This window comes from Canis lupus, chromosome 7 (assembly GCF_003254725.2).
Source record: "Canis lupus dingo isolate Sandy chromosome 7, ASM325472v2, whole genome shotgun sequence".
Taxonomy (NCBI): Eukaryota; Metazoa; Chordata; class Mammalia; order Carnivora; family Canidae; genus Canis; species Canis lupus.
The window spans coordinates 57,794,326-57,821,440 of NC_064249.1; the positions used below are offsets into that span (position 1 = coordinate 57,794,326).

Sequence of the window (27,115 nt, forward strand, 5' to 3'; positions counted from 1 at the left end):
GGAGTCACCTTAGACCACCCAACATATACCTGCTCACCACAGTGGTGATCTAAGATCTCTGAGGCTTTGGGGTCAACAAGCTTACCTTGGAATATTGTCTTTTTGGAAGATCCTTGGCTCTCTGGCCTCAAGAATGTCTCTGTGTTCAATAGCACACCAACTGTCATGAAGACTCCTAATGGCTGCCTCCGTTGCATCTCATAAAATAAGACCTGGCCATTTAGCAGCACACAAAATTTCACTTGTTCCTCATTTTATAACAAGTTAAGACCAAACCCCTAATGGGATTCAAGATTCTCCACCATTTGCCTTTCTCCCTAATCTTTTGAATGAAGTCAAAAGCATTTGAAGATTAAGAATAAGAATAGGCCATCCTGGGTTTGAATTTTAACTCTGCTACTCACTTAAGCTCTAATACAAAAATAACAATGCTTTAGTATCTTCATGTGTGACTTGGATATCAGTCATACCCAGTGTTATTTTATGAACTCAATATGATAATATATTCTAAGAAATTAGAACAGTAAGTGTCATATAAAATGGCTGACTATGTAATAAGTTTATAATGCCTACTTTGTTTCAGACATTTCTTATTATATTTAATTTTACCACTTAATATTCTTTGAATATATCCTATGTTTTTAGTTTTTATACCTTTGGAATCCCTGTCAGACACAATTCTGCTTGGTCTAGCTCATATCTCACCCTTCAAGAAGTCTTCCTCAATTCCCCTTATTGAAATTCACTATTCTTTTCTTATTTCAACAGAAATTGATGCCCCTGGTAGAGGAACAATAATGATAATTTTATCGAATTTAAATACAGTGGGAGAAAGAGGATATTTAATTCTGTAACTTATACAATGTCTGGAATAATTTTTGGAATTTATTCAGGAGATTTGTTAGTTTATAGTGAGCATTTACTAAGAAAATAATGATTTTATTGAGAAATTTTACCATTGGTGAGTAAATGAATTATTCTGAATTCCAATTTACAAGTGAATCCATGCTCCTGTATTATACCCATCATGATAGAGACAATAATCACCCAGGAACATGAAGGGAAGAGGTTTTCTGGGTGTGTGTTTGTGTGTAGAACACTACATACACCAAAGAGAAAATGAAACATTTATTTCTTTTATCACATTTTTATTGGAGAAACATATAAAATATTATTACATTTGGTAATGTATTGCCATCAGAAATATCTAATCCAAAAGGAAATTTTTTCCAATAATTTTTTTCTGAAACAAGTTTGTAAATAATCTGTTTTTTTTTTTTAATATTTTATTTATATGAAGGAGAGAGCATGAGCAGGGGTAGGGGCAGAGAGAGAGGGAAAAGCAGACTCCTCGCTGAGCAGGTAGCCTGACTCTGGGCTCCATTCCCAGGAGCCTGGATCAGGACCTGAGCCAAAGGCAGATACTTAGCCAACTGAGCCACCCAGGCGCCCCTGTAAATACTCTGTGTTCTTGTCTTCCTTTCCCTTTACCTAATAAGGCAGTTCTAATAGAACTTATTTTTACATTTGATAATGACTTCCCTTCAGGTAATTGCAAGTGGCAAGATAATATGATTCAAACTATATGTTATTATACTTATTAGTTAAATATCATTTCTTGAACTTATGGGTTCATTTTCAAATTTTAACATCAATGCTATATCATCTTTATATCCTAGATAAATCAATACCCTAACTCTTCAGCAGGGCAAGGGAGATCTTACTTATGCTTTCTATTTTATTTGGGATAATATTTTAATAATACACCAATTTTGGAGCCTTATGTCATATGTGAATGATACAGACCATCTTGGAATGATGGAGGAGTTCCTTCTCACTGATAATATTGAGAGAGAAAATGAAATGGTTCTGGTCTTGTTTCCATGGACAGTATAAGGGAAAACAGCCACCAGAGATAGATTTCCTCTTTTGGAAGCACCATTAAATCTTTGTGTATTGATAGAAAAGTTTATAGAGAAATTTTCATAGCCTTCTCACAAGTGGTATCAGTTAAACTTTTAGTACTATTTTCTTCATCATTTCTCAAATCTCTTATTGTTTTCAGTTTTAAATCCATTAGCACTTTACATTTAATTATTCACCAGTTTTTTCATAATTTGAAAAATTATTAGCGCCATAGAATGCAGAATTCAAGAGAGAAATATCCACATCAGGATATGCTATGGCACTGAATGCATGCAAGGTGTTACATGGCTGGTTTGTTGACTATTAAAATGACCATGGTATTAATATGCTCCTTAGCTACCCTATGAATTCATCAAATTATAGAGTTATGAAATGTAGCAGAATCTTGGTTGTGAATAACCACAGTAAGGAATGACTATAATTACTGGTAATACATGTAGCTTGGAAAAGATGAGAAAACATGTAAATAATCTTCTGGCGTCATACCGTTTCAGCTGTTCTGCACTTAAACGTCACAAAACCTTTTTTTTTTTTCTTTTGAGAGATACTTTTTCTTCCAATTAGGAAATAACAAAGACTATGCAATGGGCCAAACTTGATCTCCATGTCTGATGTAGTTATAGTATTGAAACATGGACCAGAGTACCTGAGAAATGGCTATAAGATTTTGTTCCACAACTAGCAAGTTGTAGTCACTTTACCTCTCTGGTTCTAGATTCCTTTTCTGTAAAATGAGAGAATTGGGCAAGAGATTATGGGAGATGCTCCTAATTCTAGAGTAGTTTTATTTATAAAGGAACAAATTAAGCAAGAAGCACTACAGTTATTTCCTTCCAAAAGGAATAAGCCCTGAAAATAAGTTTATTTCATTTACATTATTTTATGAGTCACATTATAGTTGCTACTATATAGTTTACATATTTTACAGAATTAAATAAAATTATCTTGCTAGAATTTCTTTCTCTTAAGCCCACTTTATACTTACTAAAAGCAAGCAATCTGTGTATGTGTTTCTGTTTTATTCATTCAACATAATATAGCAGTGTTAAAAAGAGAAACACAACTTGGTAATGGACTTAAATATTTTTTTAATTATTCTTGGCAGGAACTCAAAGCTGTATCCCCAGAGTTTTAAGGCTACGGATGAGTTGGAAGTTCTAGAAGACAGGTAAATCATGTTTGTCTTCTTCACGTATTTATTCACAGAGACAAGACCAGCACTCAACACAGTAGCTTCTGAGTAAATATTGTTGAATATATGCATAACCAGAGAGGTACTTTGGAGAATACTTGATCGCTAAATGAAAGCTCTATGACTTGGGTCAACAAAATGGAGTAAACCATATTTAATATGGTTTTCTGACATAATTAGCAAGAATAGAGAAAACATTCTAAGAAGGAAATACTTTAATGCTTTCCCTAAGAACTGTTTGTACTCTATTGTTGTCATAATTCTTTTTACTATCGTAAATTAATTTACAGTTACTGATATAAATCAATAAAGTGCGATAAAAATTCATCCATATTGATTAATGTATATATGCATATCTATATATATGTAATTCTTTTCAGTGAACTATTTTCAGTAATGCACTCAGCTGTCAAACTCTCTCCCTGTATTATATTAGTTATGTCCTAAATATTGCATATCTTGAGAAACTACTGAAGAGACAAATGATTTCAGGCTGCTAATGATAGATGCTCTATTGTCCTTTCCAACCTTCTTTCAGAAATGTACACTTCATTCAGTTTTTCAATTAAAATTTTTTAACAGAAATATTTCTCAAAAGATAAATATGACTGGTAATTGTAGTCATGACTTCTTTTGCAACCTCCAAGAACAAGGGCATCTTGGCTTGTATGACTAGTCCTACAGACCTGAAGATCTCGAAGATTCACCTTATGAGTTATGTGCTATTTATTAGACAGTATCAAAGGAAATAAAAGATTTTAAGTTTTTGGCACATTATTTAAAACCTGAAAGAATTATAAAAGGCTTATCTAAAGTGCTTAGCCATATTCACCACCCCCCGCAAAAGACATATTCAAAGAGTAGCATTGATCTTAGAATATCTGAATATTTGTTGGCTATTAAAATGTTAAATATAATACATTTATACCTTTAATGGATATGTGGGTGATTACAAAGTACAAGGTCTCCATATAGAGTATTGACCAAAAGCACTACTGTTGGGAGTAATGTATGTTACTATACCGTGTTACTCTGTGTCGAGATGTCATTGGGGATGTGGAACCAGTGGTTTGGCTTATATGAACGTTGGGACTCACCATTTGTGTCACTTGAATTTCTGGCCCTACCAAAATACCGCCACTCATTACAGGTCCCATACAGCCATCAGTCATGGTACTGCTGTTCACGTCAGGCATACCAGGACTAGATAGCACTCTCTCAGTGTAGATTACATTGTGTGCGTTGGCTAGCTCAGCAGGTACACAGATATTCCCTTGGACATCATAAACAGGTGCCATCACTGTTTCAGTCACTACAACATTGGGTGCAAGCTGAGGATCAATAACAATTGTAGTGGGTTGCATACATTGGTCAGCAGTTGAGTATGTCTCGGTCACTACGATATCCCCATGGATTATGGGCTCAGGTATTGCCATTTCTGCCTGGAATTCAGCCTCTGAGAGGGTCATTCCTGAAGAATCATTAACAAAATAATTAGGCCCCAGCAAAGGCAGGTCGGTACTGATAGGTATACAGGCCTGCTGTGAAGGAAATGGCTCAATTTCTGTGTCTAAGCAGATTTCAGCCAGAGTCCTGAATTTTGGATCTAAAGTTTCCATGCAGCTTTCATCTAAATCATCCACAATCCAGCTGCAGCAACCAATGGAGCCAACAGGAGACCCTACTCCCTCGTGGTCATAGATGAGTAAGCAGTCATTTGCTGGCCGACCTTCATCTTCATCTGCATAAACATAAGCTTTCTAAAATTAGAAGAAAAATAGGAAATTAGAAGCCTCTTTTCCCTTAAGATAACCAAAGAATAATAATAATGCTTTAGAGATGTCAGATTTGAGAAGATTTTAATGGAATGAACTGAAGAAAAACTGATGATTTTTTTTTGCTCTATTTCTAAATAATCGGGATTTTATTTTTATTTATTTTTATTTTTTCAATAATTGGAATTTTTAAAAAATATTTTATTTATTTATGATAGACATAGATAGAGAGAGAGGCAGAGACACAGGCAGAGGGAGAGATAGGCTCCATGCCGGGAGCCCGATGTGGGACTCGATCCCGGGACTCTAGGATCCCACCCTGGGCCAAAGACAGGCGCTAAACTCCTGAGCCACCCAGCGATCCCCAATAATTGGAATTTTTAAAGGAGATCAGATTCATTAATAGTGAATAGAACTTGAATGAATGTGAACTGTTCTTATTTGAAAGCTAACATAATAATTTTTACATTTTATTCAGATTTTGACAATCTGGATTTATCAAAGACGAGGTTTTAGTCTTTTGGACTTATAGTCTTTTGTTTCTCTGACATGGTCTAGAAATAACAAAATATATTTAGCTATGTTCAACATGTTATTTACTTAAGGAGAGAAATTTTATCAACTTAGAATAAAAGCATGTATGAAGATGTCAGTATCTTTAAGCTCCAGAGACTTATGTTCGAATGTTCAGTGGTTTTATGTGAACTAGGTGAAGAGAGCCAAGCTGACTTTGGAGTTAGGTTGACACCAAAAAAACACTAGGATGATACCTACTATGATGTTCAAATTATTTTTAATGACAGCCCCTTTAAATGAAATCTTAGGTAGGAGCCCTCTATGTAGAAGAGATGAAAGAGAACTTCTCTGAAGAGGTGAGGTGGCTGCCAGTTTTCTCCCCGATTTCCCTCAGCTGCCATGGCCCTTGTTGGGTTCCATGAAATCCCACGGGACCTGGTATAATATTACCTCCTTTCTATGTTATAAATAAGGTAGCCGAAGGCCCAGAGAGAGTGAATGGAATGCCCGAGACTCAAATAATTGTAGAAGGCTACCTGAAATTCAACTATCCTTTTTATACTACATCATGCTCCTTACCCTCTGGTCTGTACTAGACTCTAAATTCAAGCATTAGAAAGAAATGATTTTAAGTCTTGAAATCAATTCTTCATGAGTTTGGTATTATCTTAGAACTTTGCTGTTTAATATTTTTAAGTCGACACCTTAGTAAGAGAATAATCCCCTCTTGCCTGGGGCACAAGTTGGCTGTAGGGGTGGTGGTGGTGGTGGTGTAAAACAGAAAAAAAGAAGCACTGCACTCTTCTGCAGGTTTCACCTAGTAGAGGGAGAGGCTGCATCTCATCACCTCTGAAATCTAGGGCCATTTTTAAAGTGTAGAGCTGATATGTTTGGGAAAGGATGAACCTCAGTGCTCACAGAGAAAGGAGAACACGTTTTGAATTTATTTGACCTATCAGGCACCAATTGTAACCAAAGGAAATAATGCCCAGTGCAATTTTGACATTAATGGTAAAGCTCTTTTATTATTAGTGTGATTTTTATGAATGATTTGTTAAATAAAATTTCTGTGACATTTCTATGATACATATATAATTTGTGCCCATATATCGAGTGTACTCAGTGATAGTAGTCACTCATTTAAATAATCAATGCTATTCATGGATAGTCTGCAGTAGTATTTGTAATCACCAATTTTAAGAAATAGCTTAGAATTACAACATCCTTAGCATTTTTGGTTTGTTTTGTTTTGTTTTGTTTTGTTAAGAGCTATGATAAAATTCATGTATTACCATATAGGGAGTAAAATGGGCTAGTTGAACTCTAAGATGAAATGGATTTCTAGTTAAATAAACATACTAAATAGAGATTCACAGGGGATTTATTTACTCTTTGTGCTACTCTGTTAGGCCAATCCAATGCCTATGGAGCTTTCTTTGGAATGCTCATAGACCCATGATCCCTTCTCTAACTGGGGGACACATATCCTTGGTGATGGGAGAATAGGAGACAGGGGTTCTGGATCTTGATCTATCAGCAAGTCATGGCAGTGCTCTGTTCCTGAGTTACCATTCTCTTCCTTCCCCAGTCCTGGCTTTAATTTCTTTTTTTTTTTCTCTTTTCTATTGGAGGTACTTGCAAGGCAGGAAGGACACCATAAGGAGAGGACATGGATACACATTTTTTTTTTCTTCTTGATCAGAATCCTCCTGTTTTGCTGCTGCTATGGGAAACAAAGTGGGAAAACCAGAAGGAAACAGAAGAAGAAAAATAGGAAAAGAGAAGTAGGGAACAATGAGGGATGCTAGCCTTTTCCACAATATTAAAATAGAGTATGTCAGTTGAATACGAAATGTTTTTGGCTGCACTGCCTTTCTGTATTTTAAGGAGAAATGAAATACTTCTTATTCAGGATGGGGATAGACTTGAGAATAACTGAATATATTTCAGAAGAACCTGTTGGGACGCCTGGGTGGCTTAGCAGTTGAGCATCTGCCTTTGGCTCAGGGTGTGATCCTGGAGTTCCAGGATCAAGTTCTGCATCAGCCCCCCCGCCCACCACGCCCCCCCCAACGCAGGGAGCCTGCTTCTCTCTCTGTTTATGTCTTTGCCTCTTTTTATATCTCTCATGAATAAATAAGTAAAATCTTAAAAAAAAAAAAAAAGAATCTGCTGAATGTTATCATTCAGTCCAAGACTATTTTGTGGGGCCATGTGCAGGGGGATTACCTCAGAGAAATAACTGTCCAAGAAAGCCATATTCAGGCCCATATCTGCATATTCCCACTGAGTTCCTATAGTGGAACTCCTCCGCCGCGCTCCTGCTGCATCTTCGATGGCCAGACCGGCAGCTGTCCCCAGCCCCGTGTTGAGTTCCACTCCTGACACACCCCCTTCAACTGTTCCACCACCGGCGTAGGTGTTAGTGTAGATTTCTGAAAGGAGAGAGTGTTCGGGAAACAGTGCTTGAGGGTCTGCACGGATTATTCATGTAAAACACTGCCAGCCACTGTCTGCTGTGTCACACCACCACCACCACACAACATGAGTAGGTTCTGGAAAGCAAGGCTGGGAGCCATCCAAATTCTACCCCGTCTCAGGCTTGCCAATAAAAGTAAGTAAGCGGTACAGAGGGAGCCAGCTTTCGCACGTGGCCCCACATTTGCACAAGCTTCTCCCCGAGACTCAGGTGGAGAACTAGCCAAGAGGAGCAGGACCTCTGCCTCTGCTGCTTGGGCAGGTCAGAGAGGGCTTGCACCCATCCAGGAACCCTCCACTGCAAGGCCAGCAGAAACAGGCACAGTCCTTATTCACCCCAACACTAGAGGGACAGCTGGCTTTTAGAGGAGTGGCCAGCCACCTTAGGCTCTTTGCATCCAGGGTGCAGTTTGGGACACTAAGGAGCCACTGCTGAGAAATCTCATGTCTGCTCTAGAACTGGGCAACCTCTCTATATTGTTCAGTCATTGCTCACTAGCTGGGTATTTTTTATAGTATTCCTAGATGTACATAGAACTGAAAAACTAGGAGAATATAAGGCTGGTGAGGCAAATGCATGTGTGGATTTAAGAAAATTCTTCAATGTATATTAGAAGAATATATTTGCTGCTTTTTCTTTTCTCTTATTATTATTTTTTTTTGAAAAGCTTGTGTTACAAATAATGGCTACAGTAGCACTCTGTGTAAGGCTATTCTTATAGTCTTAGAATATACTATTCTAAAGTATATTTTGTGATACATATACATATTTTATATGTATTTGTATGCATGTATATTTTGTGATATATTTATTCACATACCACACATATACATATAAAACATAAATTATATAATATATAATACATTATATAGCATATATAATATGTGTATATTTCTGTGTGTCACTCTTCACAATGACACTTTGAAGTAGGTACTATCATAACCTCATTTTCAAAGATAAGGAAATCGAGGCCCAGGGAGTTTAAGTGCTGGCCCAAGGACATAACTGGGAATCAAACTCAAATATTCTGGTTCTAGAGTTTGCCTTTTTAATTGCTGCACCATACTGCACTGCCTTTAGTTTAAGAAAAAGAGAATGCTGATTTCAAACGTAACTTTTCCTCTCATTATAATCTCCTCCAAAAAGTTTGGCAGGTATACTGTTTATTTAAAAAAATTACTTTTACATGAAATTTATCTGGTTGGATAATTTTGCAAATTTCAAAAAGAAAAACAGATTTTGGTGTCCACTGACCAGAAGAATCTATACGATCCTGGGTATTAGAGGCTGTCATTGGTACACATATATTTGATACATCCTGAAAAGAAAGAAAAATATTTTTTAAGTAAATTCTTTATGTTAAACATATAAAAATTGACATACTTTTATTTTTATGTCTCATATAATTGTCAAGACATGCATAATCCCACTGAAATCCCACACTTCTCTGGAACATGACAGTCCACTCACCCTGTCCTCAGGATGGGCCCCTTCGATTCTCCAAGACTGCATCACTCCATCACCTCCCTCTGGCACAGGAGCAAACCTCGTCCCCAGGCCTTCAGGCTGTCTTCGTTTGCAGCAACACATGAGCAGCAAGAGTGGTGACACTACCCAAGAAAGTAGAAAGAGAGTTAACACATATTGCTCAATTTAGGAAGTCATTAAAAGTATCCTTTTTTGAAAAATGCAGCATTCTATTTAGAACCAAAGGGATAAATATAAATGTAGGAAAGCATTTCCTAAAGGATTGAATATACACATCCATGTTTATGAATATAAAATCACCAAATCACAGACTTTGAATGCTGGGCTGAAAGGAATTTGAGATCACATAATCAGGGTTCTTTACTGATAGAACAGGAAAATAAGATGCAGATCCAGGATTCAAATCCAGTTTTCTGATTCCTAGTCCCCCATGTACACACATATAACTGTCTGTGTATGTAAATGTGTTTGCTAGCCTATATATACATATGAATAAATATATTCCTATCCTCAAGAGTATGTGTATTTGTAGGTACCTGGATATGGTATATACATACACATAGACTGTCTCTGTGTATATGTGTGTGTGTGTGTGTGTGTATACGTTTGCATATCCATATAAAAACCAATATATACAAACCCATGTAACCAAACATCACATATATATGTATAAGTTAAGTGCATAATCAATATATGTTATCAAAAAGATTGAATACAAATTTCAGCTATAGGACCTAGAAATAGGTCTCTTCTACCCTTATATTTAATAAAATCAACTAGATATCACCCACTAAATTTAATTGAGCCATTTATATTTATTTTAAGATTTTGTCTATAAACTATAATGAAAAATTTACCTCAATTCTACACTTTAATCCATAAATATAGACATTTCTTAAGTTTTCTAAGATTCTAGAATACACTCAGTTTAGTTCTTTGGGTCCACTCTAGTTGATTTTTTTATACTCTTCTAATTCCCTAGTGTAACATGCATTCCACTGAGTTAATTAGAGGTATGGAAGAGAATAACAAAGCTGCTAAATAGGACTTTTATTGACTTCATTGAAGTAGTTAATCTCACTCAGAGCAAACATCAGAAGTCTTAAATGAAGGCCCTTTGAGAAAATGTTTGGGCAGGGACCCCTCCTCTCACCATAACACTGCTTCTCCTCCTCCATAACACAGCCTGGTTTTCTCCAGTGAAAACAAATAATCGACTAAAAGGGTATACCCTTTCTATTCTACAATCAACTTAACAACTCTTATGCTTTCTTGTCCTGGTTAAGGAAGAGTCATGAAATTTTGAGTGCTAGTCCACTGAGAATGTAGCTGATTCTGGTTTTTTTTTTTTTGTTGTTGTTGTTGTTTTTTTTATCCATGAACTGCACATTAGCTTCACCAGACATGCCACAACTTGGTGTCATCTTGAGTACTTCTGCTTGAACATGATTAATTTTAAAGATCTTCAGTGATTCCAATGTGCAGGTAGGATTGAGAACCGCTGGCTTAAAGGCAAGCTGACACCTTGACTCATTTGCTATTGTCATGTTCTGGGAAAATATCTCTAGTATCATTATGATAATCACTCGTGATATTGATATAATCCTAAAAATTCATATTGTTTTAAGAAGGAAAGTCTGCCCCAAACTCATTTGTTATTTTTTCATTCCTCAAAGTGATAATGTTTCAGTGTGTACTTATCCATTGAAACATATTAATATTATATTTTGAAGGATTTAGTCATCTTTAATTTTAGAATTCAATTTTTGATTTCCACAAACTTAAGTATTGCAGGGGAAGCCTAAAATGTATTAGTCTTCTGAGGATCTACATGCTTTAAAAAATGGTATAGGGAGAGGAGGATTCTTTTTGCAGTGTTTGCTTAGGGACTTCACCATTCCTATGACCATGGTTTTAGTTGCAAACACTTCTATCAAGAGTCTAGAGGCAAATTTTCTCTTCTAGGCTCTTCTCCCCACTTCCTATTATACTAGAGTGAAGAGGTCACCTGATCCTGTACATCCTCACTGATTTCTCAACTGTGGACTGAAGCCCAGAATGTTTGGCTTATCATGAACTTTCCTGCTTTATGGCTCCTAGCTTACCTTTTAGCTTATCTACTTCCTGAGTGTCCAATGCCTTTCCATCCCTCTCCTTGTTTATGTTTGTGTTACTCCTTTCAGATTTCCCCAGATACCATCCTCCTTCTAAGAAAATCTTTAGCTTTTAGGGCCTGGGCCAAAGCCAGTTTCTATGTGAAGACTACCAACCTTCCCACTTGGACTTGAATTGCTTCTACTTCTCTTTTCAGCACTTTGCTGAAATTCTCCTGATGGGATTTACTCTATGTTTTGCTACATTATACTTAGACATTTGCTTGTGTTTTTCATTTTTATGACCCTCCCTAACTCTAGCTATCATTATTGAACAAGTATATGCTCTAATTGGTTCCACTTTTTTTCCCCCCCAAATTCCTGCAAGAATTGCTATAGCTACCAAAAGGAAATGGCCAAACAAATTTAGTCACACCAGTGAGCCTAGTTACATTCTTATTTTGAAGAATGGCTGAAAAGAGGGATTCAATCCAGTACTTACAAAGTAGTAGTAGGAGTCCCAGAGCCATCATGCCAATCCCTGTTGGTCCGAGACCAACATTTGAACTCCCAAGTTGGTCATCAGTGACAGACCCGTATATATCGCTGGTAACTGAGCTGCCGTCCCCTGTGTTGATGCCCGTGGTACTAAAGTACAAGCATATGTGGTCGTTGTCACAATCACAGGCTTCTAACACCACAATCTGTGGCAATTCACATGCTCGGTTATAGCTGTCCTTCACGATGATTGGGATTTGGTAGAGCATGGGACTTAAACGCCGCTTAGCTGTCAGGATTGCGAAGGTAGCTGAAAAAGAAGAGAGGAAAGAAAAAATAAATTGAAATTCCTTTTGGGTGACCCTTCTTAATACCCAAGACTAACCTAGGGCTTGGTTTTTCCATGTTCCCCTAGTCATACAGCACCCTACACTTTTTTTTTTAATGTTTATAATGAATTGTCCAATACTTCTTCCTGCTGAATTGTTATTTTTCTGAAGCAGGCTGGGACCCTGTTGCTATTTTCTGGACCAACAATATTTGGCATGTTATAGGCAGTCAATAACTATTTGTCCAATGAATGAAGAATTATCGAGCTGCAAGGAAATACTAGAAATCTTCTATTTAGGATTACAGTTTGCAAATACCTCCTTAAGACACTTGATTATCTCTTATTCAAAGTTGCTGTTGTATCACTTAAATTTAAATTATTCGAATAACTATTATTTTCCTAATTCTTTGTGCTACCATTGCCTATTGATTTGCATAGATACTATTGCTTAATACATAGCTTGAAATTTATTTACAAACCCAAGGGTTTAGAGATTATTAAGTTTATACCTAAATCATGAATATTAATGTATTAATCTATAACATGCCATAATTATAAATATTATGGTTTATTAATTTCATTTAACTATGTAATAAGCCAACTGTGTCTAATAAAATGCACCTGTGCACAAGGCAAGAGTTGAATAACATGTGTTATGCCATAGCACATTAGGTGAAAGTTTATTCTGTTCTTTAACACCAACATTGAAACAGGACCCTAGGAATATTTTTTCCAGTGTGATTATATTTTTATTGGCAAATCTATAATTTGAATACCTTTATGAACCTCCACATTGAACCTTTTTAAAAATGTTTTTACTCATAATATCTAGGATCTTAATGAGGAAAGGTCATTGGCAGTTGTTATTTAAGAATGGGATATTAGGCTTTATAGGAAGTGTGAATTCAAAGTTGTTTTGATTTTAATGGAGTTACTTTAATGTGCTTAGCTTTTTAAAATATTAAAGTGGTTTTGTGGAAAAGAGCCAAAAGTTTTATTATGAAAACAAGTTGCCTAATTTCCTCTTTTTATTAAGTGCTTAAGTGTGGCTCTTTTTTTTTTTTTTTTCTTTTTGGCATCATTTTAGCATTTTTTCATTCTGTGAGTGGAGAACCTCAGTGGTCTCGGAGAGATGGCAAGTATTTCCTCTCACCTTGGGCTCTGAGGTTGGATCTCCATCCCATCACCCTCTAAAAATCTTTTATTGTTGCCTCAAGTGAATATGAAATTAGAGAGCTATTGTAACCCAAATCAGGTCCTCTTATAGCATTTTATTTTCTATTACACATTTAACATCTCTGGGAAGTAGAACCTAAGTATGTAAAACATTATGTAGTCTGATATTTACTCTCAGTACTTTCAGGCATTCATTTTTACAAAGCAGTGGTTAGCACAAGCGCATATACTACCTGGAGATCTTTACTCTTTAAATACTATGGCTTATGTGTTTCTTTGTATCTAAAAGCTTCACATAATTCTAATTTTAATGCTGTATGTACTACATCTTAATAATGTGTACTACTGTTTGCTTAACCATTCTTTTCATTTTGAGCAATTTGGATTTAACAAATTTTTACCTTTAGGAAAAGTTTAAGCTTATCACTCTTTCTAAAAAGAATTTCATTGATCTTATGTGTACCTGAGCAGAAAATATGTAGATATGGGATACTTGAGTTTCAGAAATTTTTAAGTGATTTGCCTGAAATAATTCAGAATAGGGGATTATGACATATGGTGAGTTAGTCAAGGGTTCTGTTTATTTCAAACTGACCAAATATTGGTTTAGTACCCCATGTATATAAAATGGTAAACTGATATTTACATATTACTATTTGTAATTCTGTATTAAAAATTACTGATAAAACTTTTAAAATTTTATTTCAGTTTAAGAATTTTCCAAATATCCTAATTGTTAATATGAGAGATTTTTCTCATTTACTATGAATATGGTGTAGAATCACAGAAACAGAGATAGATATTGTTACATGTCTTGCCTAAGTATTTAGTAATTGTTTTTGCTTTTGGCCTTGAAGATGAACAAGTTTGCATTTCACTTACCATTTTTTGGTTTGATATCCCATAAGTCTGCTGTGCCTGGTGGCTGATCAACAACACAGAAGGTATAGGGAGACCCATAAGAATGATCACTAATGTCTCTTGCAGAGATAAGGATCGATGGAGAGTCAATGCATATGTATTCACTTTCAGCAAAAACAACTGGACAATAATCATTGACATCAGGAACTTCGATACATATGGTTCCTGTTGCTGTTTTCCCAGAGCCATCTGAAACAGCAGAGCATCATAGGTGTTGGGGTACATGGTGTGAGGCAAAAAATTCTTATATTCCATAATGATGCCACAACATAGAGGAATAGCATGAATAACTCCTGAGGTGCTGCATGATGGGTTCCTGCTTATTTCAATGACCCAAAGCCACTCTTGGCTTTGCTCACTACCTTCCAGCCACACTGGCTTCTTTTTAGTTCTTGGAACAAGTTTCTTCCTAACCCAGGACTCTTGTGCACACTATTCATCCTTCCCAAAATGTTTTTCATCTCAATTTCATTCAGCCAACTCCTACACATCCCAAGATGCAAAAGTAAATGTCATTCAGAGAAGCCTCACAGCTTTCTGTTCCTATCCTGTCCCCATGAACGAGACTCCCTGCCAGCCTATAGCCTTCCATTCGGATGCTTATTGAGCTCTGTGCTTGTAGGAAAATAACCACAGTTGAAATGAAATGATTATTTGTATATTTTTTCTTTCCGTTTTGCTATTTTTTTTTTAATTTAAATGCCATCCCTTGGATGCTATTTCTCTGTGAAACGGCACTTCTGAAAACAAACAGAAATCTATTAAATTTTTTCCTAACCCACTTGAAACAAATTTTGGCTTAATATTTTGGGCAGAGGACCAAGAAATAGGAATCTGGGCTTTTAGTTCACTTTTCCATCTGGATGGCTTATACCTGTGCAGATACTCTGCATAGGTACATAAAGAATAGCCCTTGTTTTTAGTTTGCTGTTAAACATTTTGGTAGTTTTTTCCTCCCTCTTTATTCACTTGATGACTAATTTTTATTCTAGTTTCTTTTTCTTTCTTTTTTTCTTTTTTTCTTTCTTTCTTTCTTTCTTTCTTTCTTTCTTTCTTTCTTTCTTTTTCTTTTCTTTTCTTTTCTTTTTTTCTTTTCTTTTTTTTGCAAAGTGATAGGAGTTTATTAAGCAGAGACACGGAAAAAGCTCTCAGGAGTGAGAGGGGTCCCAAGAGCATTGCCCTTTATTCTAGTTTCTGAAGATATTCACATATGACCAGTATGCAAACATAGGCATTGATCAATAGGATTAGAATCCATTATAGGAAAAGGTTTTCTAGAATACTGATAATAAATAAGACTATAGTATTTTTATAACAGACCCAGCTGTTAAAGTGACACTCCCAGGATGAAGAACAGAATGTATGGACCATAATTACTTGGGTATTATCATGGTTTCTTTTTAAATCTTATACTGCCTCTTTATCTTTTTCTTTGGCTACTGTAAGGCCCAGTTATAAATAATATAAACCTATAGTATCTATCTTCTATTAGGTATACATCTGGTACACCTGTTTTTTTCTCTTCTTTCCTGGATCCTGACCTTTTGCGGTTTTTTTTTTTTTTTTTCCTGTAGTAGCTGGTTTCCTAGATACTGTTCAGAGAATGATTAACTATTGATAAATAACTTCCTGTTGCACTCACCAAGAAGAATCCTTAATGGATTTTCCCACATGAGAAGCAGCTCAGTTACAAGTTCAGTGCATCTGCACTTTGGGCTTTTAATTTGGATCTTATATCTTTAATTTGTTCTTTCTATCTTGTGCTTTATACTTTGGACAACATGTCCACTTAAACTGCACTTACATAGGCCTCTCATTGTAGCTCAGTGTTAGTGGTTGTAAAATAACTATACTCTTGGGTGGCTCAGTCCATTAAGCATCTGACTCTTGGTTTTGGCTCAGGTCATGATCTCAGAGTCCTGAGATGGAACCCCACCTGGGACTCCAAGCTCAGCGCGGAGACTGCTTGTCCCTCTCTGTTGGCTTGTCCCCCATCCCCAAGGGCTTACACATGTGCTTCCTCTCTCTCTCTCATAAATAAATAAAAAATGTTTTTAAAAAATCCTTAAACTAACCCTTGTCTTTGGGAGACACTGCTTTCCGATAGGTCATCTCCAAATGAACTTTGTGTATACCTCGCTAGCACTTCCTTTACATAAACATTTCTAACACTGAAAGTTGGATTAATCATCTCAAGAAATGAGGCCATAAGCAGAAACTGAGTTTTACTTATAGACATAACCTTTTATGCTTTCTGCTGTATATCACATAAAGTTCTTTTTTGGAAGTAGGTAAAATAAATTATGATTTAAATGTAAATTATGGTTATGAGTGTACTGAGTTCAGTTCTTAATCTACGGTATTTAGAACTCTATAAGTTTTTGCATACAGATACACTACATGATATATTTTGAGTCAATCTAATATCTATATTAAAATCATATTTATATTTAATGAAACATTAATTTTATTAAAATATTGAAAAGAAATTTTCTTACCATCTACAGCCAGGATCTCTGCTGTGTATATCCCATTGGTAATATATTTTGACTTCTTATCAAATTCCCTAGAAAATTTTATCTCACCAGTCCTTGAATCTACTTTTAGCCAGCTGCCTGCATCATGTCCTATGACATACCTGTTGTGAAATAAATAAGTTCATCATTTGCTCATATGAAAGTTTATAATTTTAAGTTACATGCAATGTATTAAACATAAATATGGTGCTTGTATGTAAAAAACCAAGTGATAATTGCCTTGATCTATAAAATGTATATATATCAATAAAATTTTAGTGTTGAACATAGTAAACACAGGTTCACAACAGTGTTTTAAAATTTCATAATTCTTACTCTTCTAGTTCTTACTCTAATTGTTAGTAAAATGTATGAATCTCTTTTAGGTTTACTTATTATAGCAATACCTACTGAGGGAATATCCTTTATTCATTTTCACATGTGATGTACTTTGTTTTTCCTAGATTTTAAGGCATATTAGTTTTAGGGTACTTCACTGGTAGACTGTTAGGGTTATGGTATTATATTAATATAATATAATATAATATAATATAATATAATATAATATAATATAATAAATAATACAATTGATTCAAAGTGCTTGACCTTAGTGGAAGAAGATCTAGCCTCTGTAGCACGCACAATTTCAATGTCCAAAGCACTTATCTGACACATCCTTTTCCTCTATCCCATACTGATAGACTTCATGATTTTTGTTGTCTGTCAATTTGTTAGCCTATTAAGTAATCAAAACTGTTGATATTAAAGTAATTTGCAAGTCAATACTGTTCACTCCAAAAATATTAGGAGGAGGAAGAGAGATAAGCAAAGGATGTAGAGAATGCTTACATATTTCACTAGAGTAATTTTCTAGAGTATATTGTAATTAAATGTAATTCATGTATAATCTGTCTACCTAGTGCCCCTAATGCCTACCTTTCTATTTCTCCAATTCTGACTTCCTTTATACTCAAATTTCTGGAACACCTGTGTTTTGGCTTCTTCTGTTATCTTTTTTCTTCCTCTTAAATTAAGCTGGTGGTTGAAATTAGCTCCAAAGTCATTAGATAACACAGGTGTTAAGGAAACAAGCAGTGATTCATCTTTTATGTCTCATAGTTTACAATACAGCTTAGTCAGCCTGGGGTCAGAGTGGTAACAAATGGCCACAAAAGATTAGAGAGACTCATAGAGTCTCTTAGGTAGCCCTTTGACCTTATTCTTTCTCCCTGGACACAATGACCTTTGTAACCAGTTAGAGACCATATTGCCTCTAAACTACTTTTAAAATCTTGGAAAAATGTCAGTGCTACAAAAATGTTTTAAAACAAGCAAATGAACAAGAGAAGCAAAGCAAAACTCAAAAAGCATTTCAACTCAAATAGTCTAGCAGATTCTATATGAGTTAACACTGGACCAAACTGCATTTTATCACTTTGACATGAGCATAGTATTTGTAGTACCTGACATTTGTGGCAGGATTTCCTGTGTCCAAGTCTATTGCCGTATATGTGCCAAGCACATAATTCAATAAGGAATTTCCTCTTATCCCTTCCCGTATACTGAAAATCATAGAATTTGGATGAAATGCGGGTCCTTCTTTCACATTAACAACCTGAATTCTCACAGGGGTTGAGTGCATTTGGAATCGAGAGGCAACTGAGTGGTGAAATTCAGCTTGGTTTTTAACTCCGATACCAAGATGAATATTAGGCATTTGTTCATAATCCAGCATCTGAAATGATAGAAAGTAAAAAACTCTAAAACAGCGAAAGGACTCTCTTTTGATAGACTAAGTAGCCATGATAGGAAATCAACACACTATAGTAAAGTCATGGAGCTATGTAATTCAGATTTTGAATTGATAAAACTTTTATTACTGCATCAGATACCTCGGACATGTTGTTCCCTTTATCTCGTGGCCTAATCAGGTATATAAGTCATTTAGGCCTGTGACTTAAGTTGGACTCCAATCCTGGAGTTTTAAACTTCTTATATAATAACCGTGAAGTCAAAAATGATCTCTTTCCAAATGAGAAAAATAAAAAATAAATTTAGAATGAAATAAAAAGGGGTTTACAACTGGTGAATGAATAAATAGGACTCAGGTTTTCTTTGTAGAATCCACATCTGAGAATCTCTTAAAATCAGCACAATAAAGGAGCCAATATGTGTGATGTAATTGAAGGTGTAATTTTATTAAAAAATGATGCAAACAACTTCTAAAGGAAAATTCATGATTATTATACGTAGTTAGAAACTATAATTTAGTTGTGTTGAGTCTAGTGGATTAAAAGATTTTTTTCACAGGCCTCATTCAAATAAGTAAATACGTCTCCTGGAGAAAAGTCACCTTTGAAATGGGTTCTTTGGATAAAAGGTGAATGAAATCTTTTGATCCAGAATGATTGATGTGGTGACTTGAAAGGTCACCACCAAAAATTCAGCACAGAGCTGACTGTGAACAGTGTACTAAAAAATGGATTTTCAATTGGAAGAGAGTTCCCGTTTGTACAACACATGAAAAAATAGTTGTGGAAAAAAGGAGTCCTGGACAAAGTCTGGTTAGAAGTGTTCTGGAAGCTAATGTAAGCACCACTTGGATCACATTTATCAACAACAGAAGTCAGGATAGCAGTGCCATCAGCAAGACCCTGGGGTAAATCTCTGCTTCCCAAGGAAATTCTGTGACACCATAAATATTTTCCCAGTCAATTTTTGTTAATTTCTTTGTAAGAGCTAATAAGATACAAGTATTCACAGGAATTCAATTGCATCCTTATTTAGGGCCAACTCAACATGATTTCCTTAGATTTCAGCTCAAATCCTTCAGGTTTGGGTTTTGGTTTTTTTATCTGTCCTCCTCCTGGTCCACACAATGCCTTGCACAGAGCTGACTTGAATGATGTACTCAAAAATAGATTTTCAATCAGAAGAAACCCCTCTCTTATAACTCAGTTTTTATTTTTTAGAACTCCATTGCTGTTTTTAAACAACTGAAAAATCTAAGATCTTCTCTTCTGGTACAGAGATCTCCTGGGGCTCTTTTGTGCATATGCTTCTTGTTTGTCAGAATAGTTCTCTACCTTTTTGAATGGAGTGTGGTGAAAAATATATTAATGTGTATATAACATCATGTGAATTATAGATGTTCATAGAATATAGTGACAGGAAATTGGGGGCTGATCTTCCTCCAATAGGGAAGAAAAAAAGCAGAGGAAAGGCGGAAAGCCTCTTACATCCTTTGCCAATGGGAACTTTTAGCAAGAGTTTTGCAATTGTGTACAGAGATCGGGATTGTGCAAAAAGCAGTAAAAACAAACAAACAAAAGGCAATAAAAACAACCATGAGTCCCTGTCTGGAGTTAGAATGGAGAGGCTAGAACACCTCAGTTTCTGCAGTTTAAGGCCTGACAAGAATAATCACACAGGATATGCAGATCTGTGCCAGAAAGGGTGGAGCTAGTGTTAGAGAGTCTACAAGAGGCTCAGGGTAAAGAAGACCCCTCTAGAAATAGATCTGGCTTTGTTTGTTTGTTTTTGCTTATTCTAGGTTAATAGGACCCTGCTAATTCTTAAGGGGATGCCAGTTCATTTTAAAATTAAGTATGAACAAGAGGAGGAGATAAGCAGTCTGTGTACAAAACAGGAAGTTTTCTATGCCAGGGGATTGAGGAAATGGTTAATTATCTACCATGGTGTGTACCTTCTGCTTTTCAGGAATTGACATTTTCTGGTGTAAATGTGTCTGGAAGAGACTAGCAGGACACATATGATTGGGAAGGGGCTTATAGAAGTAAACAGATGGAAGTGTCTCAAGACTCTAGTTCTTGCTTCAGACTTGTTTCACTAGCCCCAGATTCCATGGTGAAGCACAGAGGTGGCAGTTAATTATGCCTTTGGAATCAGAAAGCTCTGGTTGGGAGATCCCTGAGTGGTTCAGCGGTTTAGCGCCTGCCTTTGGCCCAGGGCGTGATCCTGGAATGCCCGGATCGAGTTCCCTGCATGGAGCCTGCTTCTCCCTCTGCCTGTGTCTCTGTCTGTCTGTCTCTCTCTCTCTGTGTTTCTCATGAATAAATAAATAAAACCTTTTAAAAAAAAAGCTTTGATTGGATCTTTTCTTTGTTATTTGCCACCTGGGTGGACTTGAGACAGGTTAGTTTTCCTCTTTGATTTTGTTTCACTTTCTATAAAAAAGGAATCAGAATATTTTCTTCTCAGAGTTGTGATGATTAGATAATATGTGTAAAACCTCTATAATGCAATATAACTGATTAGCTGGTGTTTACTGACTGCTTAATAAATGTTAATTTGAATTATTATAAAAACAGAGTATCAATATTTCTTTGTTAGAATTCCAACTGGATAATATTTTGCTTTTTTTCTCAATGCTGAAACAAATGTGTGTACACATGCATGTGCACACACACACACATTTATATTGTTTGTTAGTATTTCCACACACATTTGTTGATAAATACCAAAAAAAGTTATTAAAGTTATTGTTGACAGTTTTTAAAATCGTCTTAAATATTGTCTCTTGTTACACTACAAATTTATTTAGAGCAAGGACCATGTCTCATTCACTTTCATATCCCTAACACCTAGCAGTTCTTAATACATTTGAGTTGAATTGAGTCATTTATAATATCCTTAGACTAAGAAAAGGGTTATGGAAAGCTTAGTCAAAGCCCATGACTGAGGGGATAGTTTCCACAAGGTTAAATAGCAGCTTGAGTGAAAATGGAGAGGATGCAGGAGGGCATTAGTGACCTCATTCCAAATGCCAAATTCTGGATATTACACATATGTTCTCTAAATACATAGTTCTTCTGGCTGTGTCCTGACATGCATACTAAGGTTTTAAATTTCATTTTAATTAGCTTTTCCATATTATTTTGATGTTTTTAAACATATTTTTCCTGATTGTTTAATAGACTTGAGAAGTTATCATCCAGGAAGAGAGATGCTTTGTCTATATAACATCTAACATACCTGGACCAATTTTTCATGAAATTGAATTTCCCACCCATAGTTTTTCTTTGTGATGAACTAAGTATATTAAAAAACCTCCACTTTTTAGCTCTTACAGAAGACACATCATGTAAGTTATAGTATAATTGCCTACATTATGAACATGTTTTCTTTTTAATTTTTATACTTTTTTAGAAATTATGCAATATGCAATCAAGCTCAACTCCATTTGGGTGAAAACCACACCATCCTCAAACTTTTGTGAGTTTCTACTATCTTCTGGACACTGGACCACGTGCTAGGAGTGGTCCAGTGTTAGATCAAGTTGTATATATGCAAAGTTATTACTATGTTATTTCAGTAGATTTGGAGGCAGACCAAAAACAAAGAACAGTTATATAAGATAACAAGTTAAGTCAATGATAACGATGGTAAGAATTATGCGACATGTCTAGATCTTGATTTTTTTAACTGAAATGCAAGGTTAAACAAATTATGATTCCTGAAACAAACTTGACTATTCAGAATTTGATAGGATGGCAGGTGACTTCTTGTCTCTCTCTTCCTTATCTATGTTAATTTGGCAATGGCTATTCTTGTTCCCTCATTTCCATTTTTATTGCTATTGCCTTAGATCAGATTCTTAGCACCTCAGGACTTGACTAATACAATAATTTTCTTAACTTTAATCTTTCCAGAGTTGAGCTAATAATTTGTTTTTTTAAAAAAATATGTCCCCTTGGTCTAGAAGTAGGGATTAGTAAAATTTTTTGGTTAAGAGCAAATAGTAGGACAGCCCAGGTGGCTCAGCAGTGTAGCGCTGCCTTCAGCCCAGGGCCTGATCCTGGAATCCCAGGATCCAGTCCCGTCAGGCTCCCAGCATGGAGCCTGCTTCTCCCTCTGCCTGTGTCTCTGCCTCTCTTCCTCTCTGTGTCTCTCATGAATAAATAAATAAAATCTAAAAAAAAAAAAAAAAAAAAAAATTAAAAAGAAAAAGAGCAAATAGTAAATGTTTTAGGTTTTGGAGGTCATACACAGTTTTTGTCTTCAACATTCAATTCAGCCACTGGAGGTTGGAAACAGCCATAGAAAATAATGAATGATGATGGCTGTGTTTTAATAAAATGTTATGTACAAAAAGGTGGCAGGTCATATTTGGCCTGTGGGCTATAGTTTGCTGACCTATGGCCTAAAGCAATATTTCTCAAACAGGAAGGCTCTGGTGTGTTCTTAGAGTCCTTGTGTTCTCTTCAGGAATTTTGAAATTTTGAATGGCAATCTTATAAAGTATACATAGATATTTTCCATAATTTTGGTGACTACTTCCTAAATTAATACAGTACATGATTTCAGTGCTGGTGGTTGGGTTTTGAGGTAAATAAGTAATACTTTAATTGCTCCAGACAATTGCAAAAAAAACGGAAAAAGGCTCTATATAGAAATGGTGTGTTTGTATTAGATGAGGGCCAAATGACTTCCTGATATATAGTAATTGGGATAAAGAAAAGTGGTAACAGAATGAAATAATTACAGCTCACACTGTGTACCAAATTGAATGTGTGCATTTGTCTCATAGTTTATATTTTCATAACTGTAAGTTTTGCCTATGTTGTTAGTAGTAATTTTGTTTGAGGAAAAAATTTCCCTTAAGACATTACTGTTAATTTGAGTCTTACTGTTCTGTAGTTTTAGTTGTTTCTAATTTGTATTTTTAGATTTTATTGGTGTCCATAATTTAAAATCATAAAGTAGTTTAAGAAAATTAGTTATAGGAAAAAGTCAAACCTTCTACTCCAGTATTCAAGGTTCTCAGTAGACCGACTCTAATTCAGCAACTTTGTTCTTATATCCCATTTTCTCCCTTCCATGAACACTCTGCTGCAGCCCCCAAAATTGCTCATGGTACCCAGAACATGCTTTATATTTACTCACCTCAGTGTCTTTGTTCATTTCAGTTTTGACATTAGCAGTCTCAGTTGTAAAGTCTTAACTTAAACTGTCTTCTCTGCATGAAACTTTTTCAGACAGATCCAGCTCAGAAAGATCTCACCTCTTAGTAATTATTTCATATATCACCCATTTGGCCATTAATTATGTTTAACATTATAACATCTATACAACTACTTCTTTGTTTTGAACTCATTATCGAATTCAGGAGTGCATGCCTTGTCTTCTCAACTAGATACTGAGCACCGTGAGAACAAAACACCCTCCTTACTTCTTATTGCTCTTGGTAATAAAGAGCATGTTGCTGAGCTGCAAGTCTCACACTGACATAGTGAGCTAATTTATGGCACTTGTCCACATAAATAGTATTCACGGTTCTAGTGTGGTTTTTTTGTAGGCAGATTCTGGCTGTAAGAGTATTTGAAAACTTTAGAAGTGTTGCAGATCCTATACGGTACCTTGACGACTTTCAAAATGCCCTCATTGGTTCGTGGGTCTGTTTGAATATCAAACCAATTCCCATCATTTCCGGAGAGAATTAAATATTTTGCCAACCAATTATCAGTGCCTTCTTCATCAAGATCAATTGCTTGTAATCGTATCAGTTCTGAGCTTAGACAGTTCTCTTCAATACTTGCTGAATACTGAAATGACAGATCAATTTTATAATCAATAAAGTTTCAAAAGGGGAAAGATATCAATTAATATATAACTGTCATTTAAGATACTAACAACAAACTTTCAATAATTTTTGCACCATTATTAAATAACATACATTCTAATCATAAATCTAAGAATAAAATGATTATAAGGTAATAAAACTGATTTTTTGTTCTGTGTGTGAAATCAAGGTCAAACAGGCACTTTGTTTCATTCTTCTTGCTTATTTTTTTTTTCATTTTTCTTAAGTTACTCCCTCTTTTACTCTGAAGGGTCAAATAGTAATATCTTAGGCTTTGTGATCCAGGGAGTTCATGCTACAACTAGTTACCTCTGCTGCTGTAGGATCAAAGCACCTGCAGACAACATATAGAGGAATGAGTAAAGTTGTGGTCCAATAAAACTTTTTTTTTTTTTTTTTTTACCAAAATAGGTGGTGAGTCAGATTTGGCCTTGCTATTTTCAATTCTGTGCTTCTTTATGCCTAAATATGAAGATGAAAGTTGAAAATGTTTGGGACTCTTGTAGAATTAATTCAGTAAATTATTAGGCCTATAAAGATACATCAATAATGTTACATGATTCCCAGACTTAGATTAATAAAATCCCAGATTTCTATAAGTAGAGAGTATAGAGGAGATGGTTTGCTGCTTTGATGGTCTGTGTGAGTTGCACAGAATAGCGCCTCAAAGGCAAACATGCACTAGTAAGGTATATTATTATTTTTTTAATGAAATACAATTAAAATATAATTTTTAGTTTTACGTACAATGTAGAAATGTGATATTTATATGGAGTGTGAAATGATCACCAGAGTAGGCCTAGTTGCCATCTGTCACCATACAAAGTTAGTACAATATTATTGATTAATGAGATATATTATTAGTATACATAAGAAGTTCCAAGGTTTACACGGCAAAGCTGAGTCCATCCATACATATCAAATCAATTACTGACACTTAGAAAAAAAGGGTTATAGGGTAACAACTTACAGAAGTTTTCTCCAAGGTGGGAAAATTATCATTGACATCTAAAACCTTGATTCTACAGTCGCACTCAGAGGACAGTCCATCTATAGCTCCATCTCGATCTGAGCCCCTCACAAGGAGGTTATACATACTGTGTTGCTTAAGATAAAAAAAAAACAAAAACTGTAAGACTTAGGTCTCATTTTTAATGAAATCCAACACATCCCAATGTTGTTTTTCCAATTTCCTTTTATAATTTTAAGTAATATTTTAATATAATTTTTTCTTTTTATAATTTTCATTGAAAAGTCATGGTTGGATTATTTTTTCTTCCCTCCTTTATTTTTGTCTTTTGAAAATTGTATTCTTTATTTATTATCATTCATTCATAGAAGGCTTTACCTCTCTGTCAAGGAAACTGGACATCGTGCGGACTTCTCCAGTATACCTGTTCAGGATGAACATTGGTGCACCTGCTGGCTCCTGAGAGATGATCTTATAGGCTATTTTAGAATTCAGATGATTGTCTTCATCTGCATCTGTGGCACTTAACTTTACAACCAATGTGTCTAGAAATGAAGATGGAGATGGAGAATGTTTGGGATTCTGTTAGAATCAGTTCAGCAAATCATCAGGCATAGGAAGAAAGACTGGTTGGCCTTCCCCTGAATTTTCTTTTGCTTTAGTTTCCATAAGAATATAGTATCATAACTTTCAGCTACACCACTGAGTGCAAAAATAATAGTAGTTTGCTTCTATAAAATCCTTTACAGTTTCTCAAGTACTTCCAGTCCTTAAGTGATTAAATGGTAAATTAGGGGCAAACTAATCACTGATGTATGAAAAGTTCCATGGCCTTAATCATAAAGCTGAAAAACAGAATTTATCAATTTGTTTTTGTGTAGTCGTGTGACATTATTTTAAAATGCTTAAGGAAGAAATAGTATAACTTAATTAAATTCAGTGTTAAGGTTATTTATTGAGCACCTATATTCTTTATTTTCATTTACCCAGAAAGTAGAGAATTACTATTTGTTGCCTTGGAGGATGGTAGTCCTTTACTGAATAGTCAAAAACATATACCTACTGAAAAGATTTGTCCACAGGAATAGGAAAAGTTCTTAATTATTCATAAGATCAAAGATGCTTATCCAGGCAGTCCTCAAGGACATCAGCCCAAAGGACAGATTTTCCAGAGCTGGATGATCCCTGATGTTTTTCTGCTTTCTAGCCAGGTTTCAAAGTGAAAAACCCTAACACAGAGAACCAGAGATGCTTTCAATAGAAAAAACCATTCTCATGGAGTTCATAGTTTATGAAAATACACCCTGGCCCTGTGGTTGACTCTCCTCGCATGAGGGAGTGTGAACAAGACTGCTAATCAGCAACCAAGGGTACGTGGACTCGGGTGTGCATTTCAATGCGGGTTTTACCTTCTATCCATTCACCAGGTTGTGGAAGGATGTTAGTGAGGAAACAATGATGGGCTTTGGAAACCCTCTCTCTGTTTGGCTTCCTTTGAGCAAACTTTTATTTTACTTCTGTTATGTCCTCCCATTCTGTTATGTTTTATGTTATAAAAATTTTGTGTTTCTTCTTTTCAGCATCACTGTTTTTAGGGCCTCTGCAGAAGGAGCTCTCCAGACACCCCCTCT

General features: G+C 35.5%; 1 protein-coding gene across 1 annotated transcript in view; it reads right to left on the reverse strand.

The window, feature by feature from the left end:
- Nucleotides 1-1,160: 1,160 nt before the first annotated feature.
- DSG4 (desmoglein 4) overlaps nt 1,161-27,115 on the reverse strand; it is a 35,914-nt gene continuing 9,959 nt past the window's right edge. The window contains exons 6-16 of the mRNA XM_025429676.3: nt 25,863-26,029; nt 25,485-25,619; nt 24,291-24,476; nt 18,375-18,646; nt 16,894-17,033; nt 14,357-14,584; nt 11,972-12,277; nt 9,359-9,498; nt 9,143-9,206; nt 7,639-7,844; nt 1,161-4,878 (exon numbers count right to left, since the gene is read on the reverse strand). Of these exons, the coding sequence (XP_025285461.3) occupies nt 4,111-4,878; nt 7,639-7,844; nt 9,143-9,206; nt 9,359-9,498; nt 11,972-12,277; nt 14,357-14,584; nt 16,894-17,033; nt 18,375-18,646; nt 24,291-24,476; nt 25,485-25,619; nt 25,863-26,029 (2,612 nt within the window). The 3' untranslated portion in view covers nt 1,161-4,110. The remainder of the gene's footprint in view (nt 4,879-7,638; nt 7,845-9,142; nt 9,207-9,358; nt 9,499-11,971; nt 12,278-14,356; nt 14,585-16,893; nt 17,034-18,374; nt 18,647-24,290; nt 24,477-25,484; nt 25,620-25,862; nt 26,030-27,115) is intronic.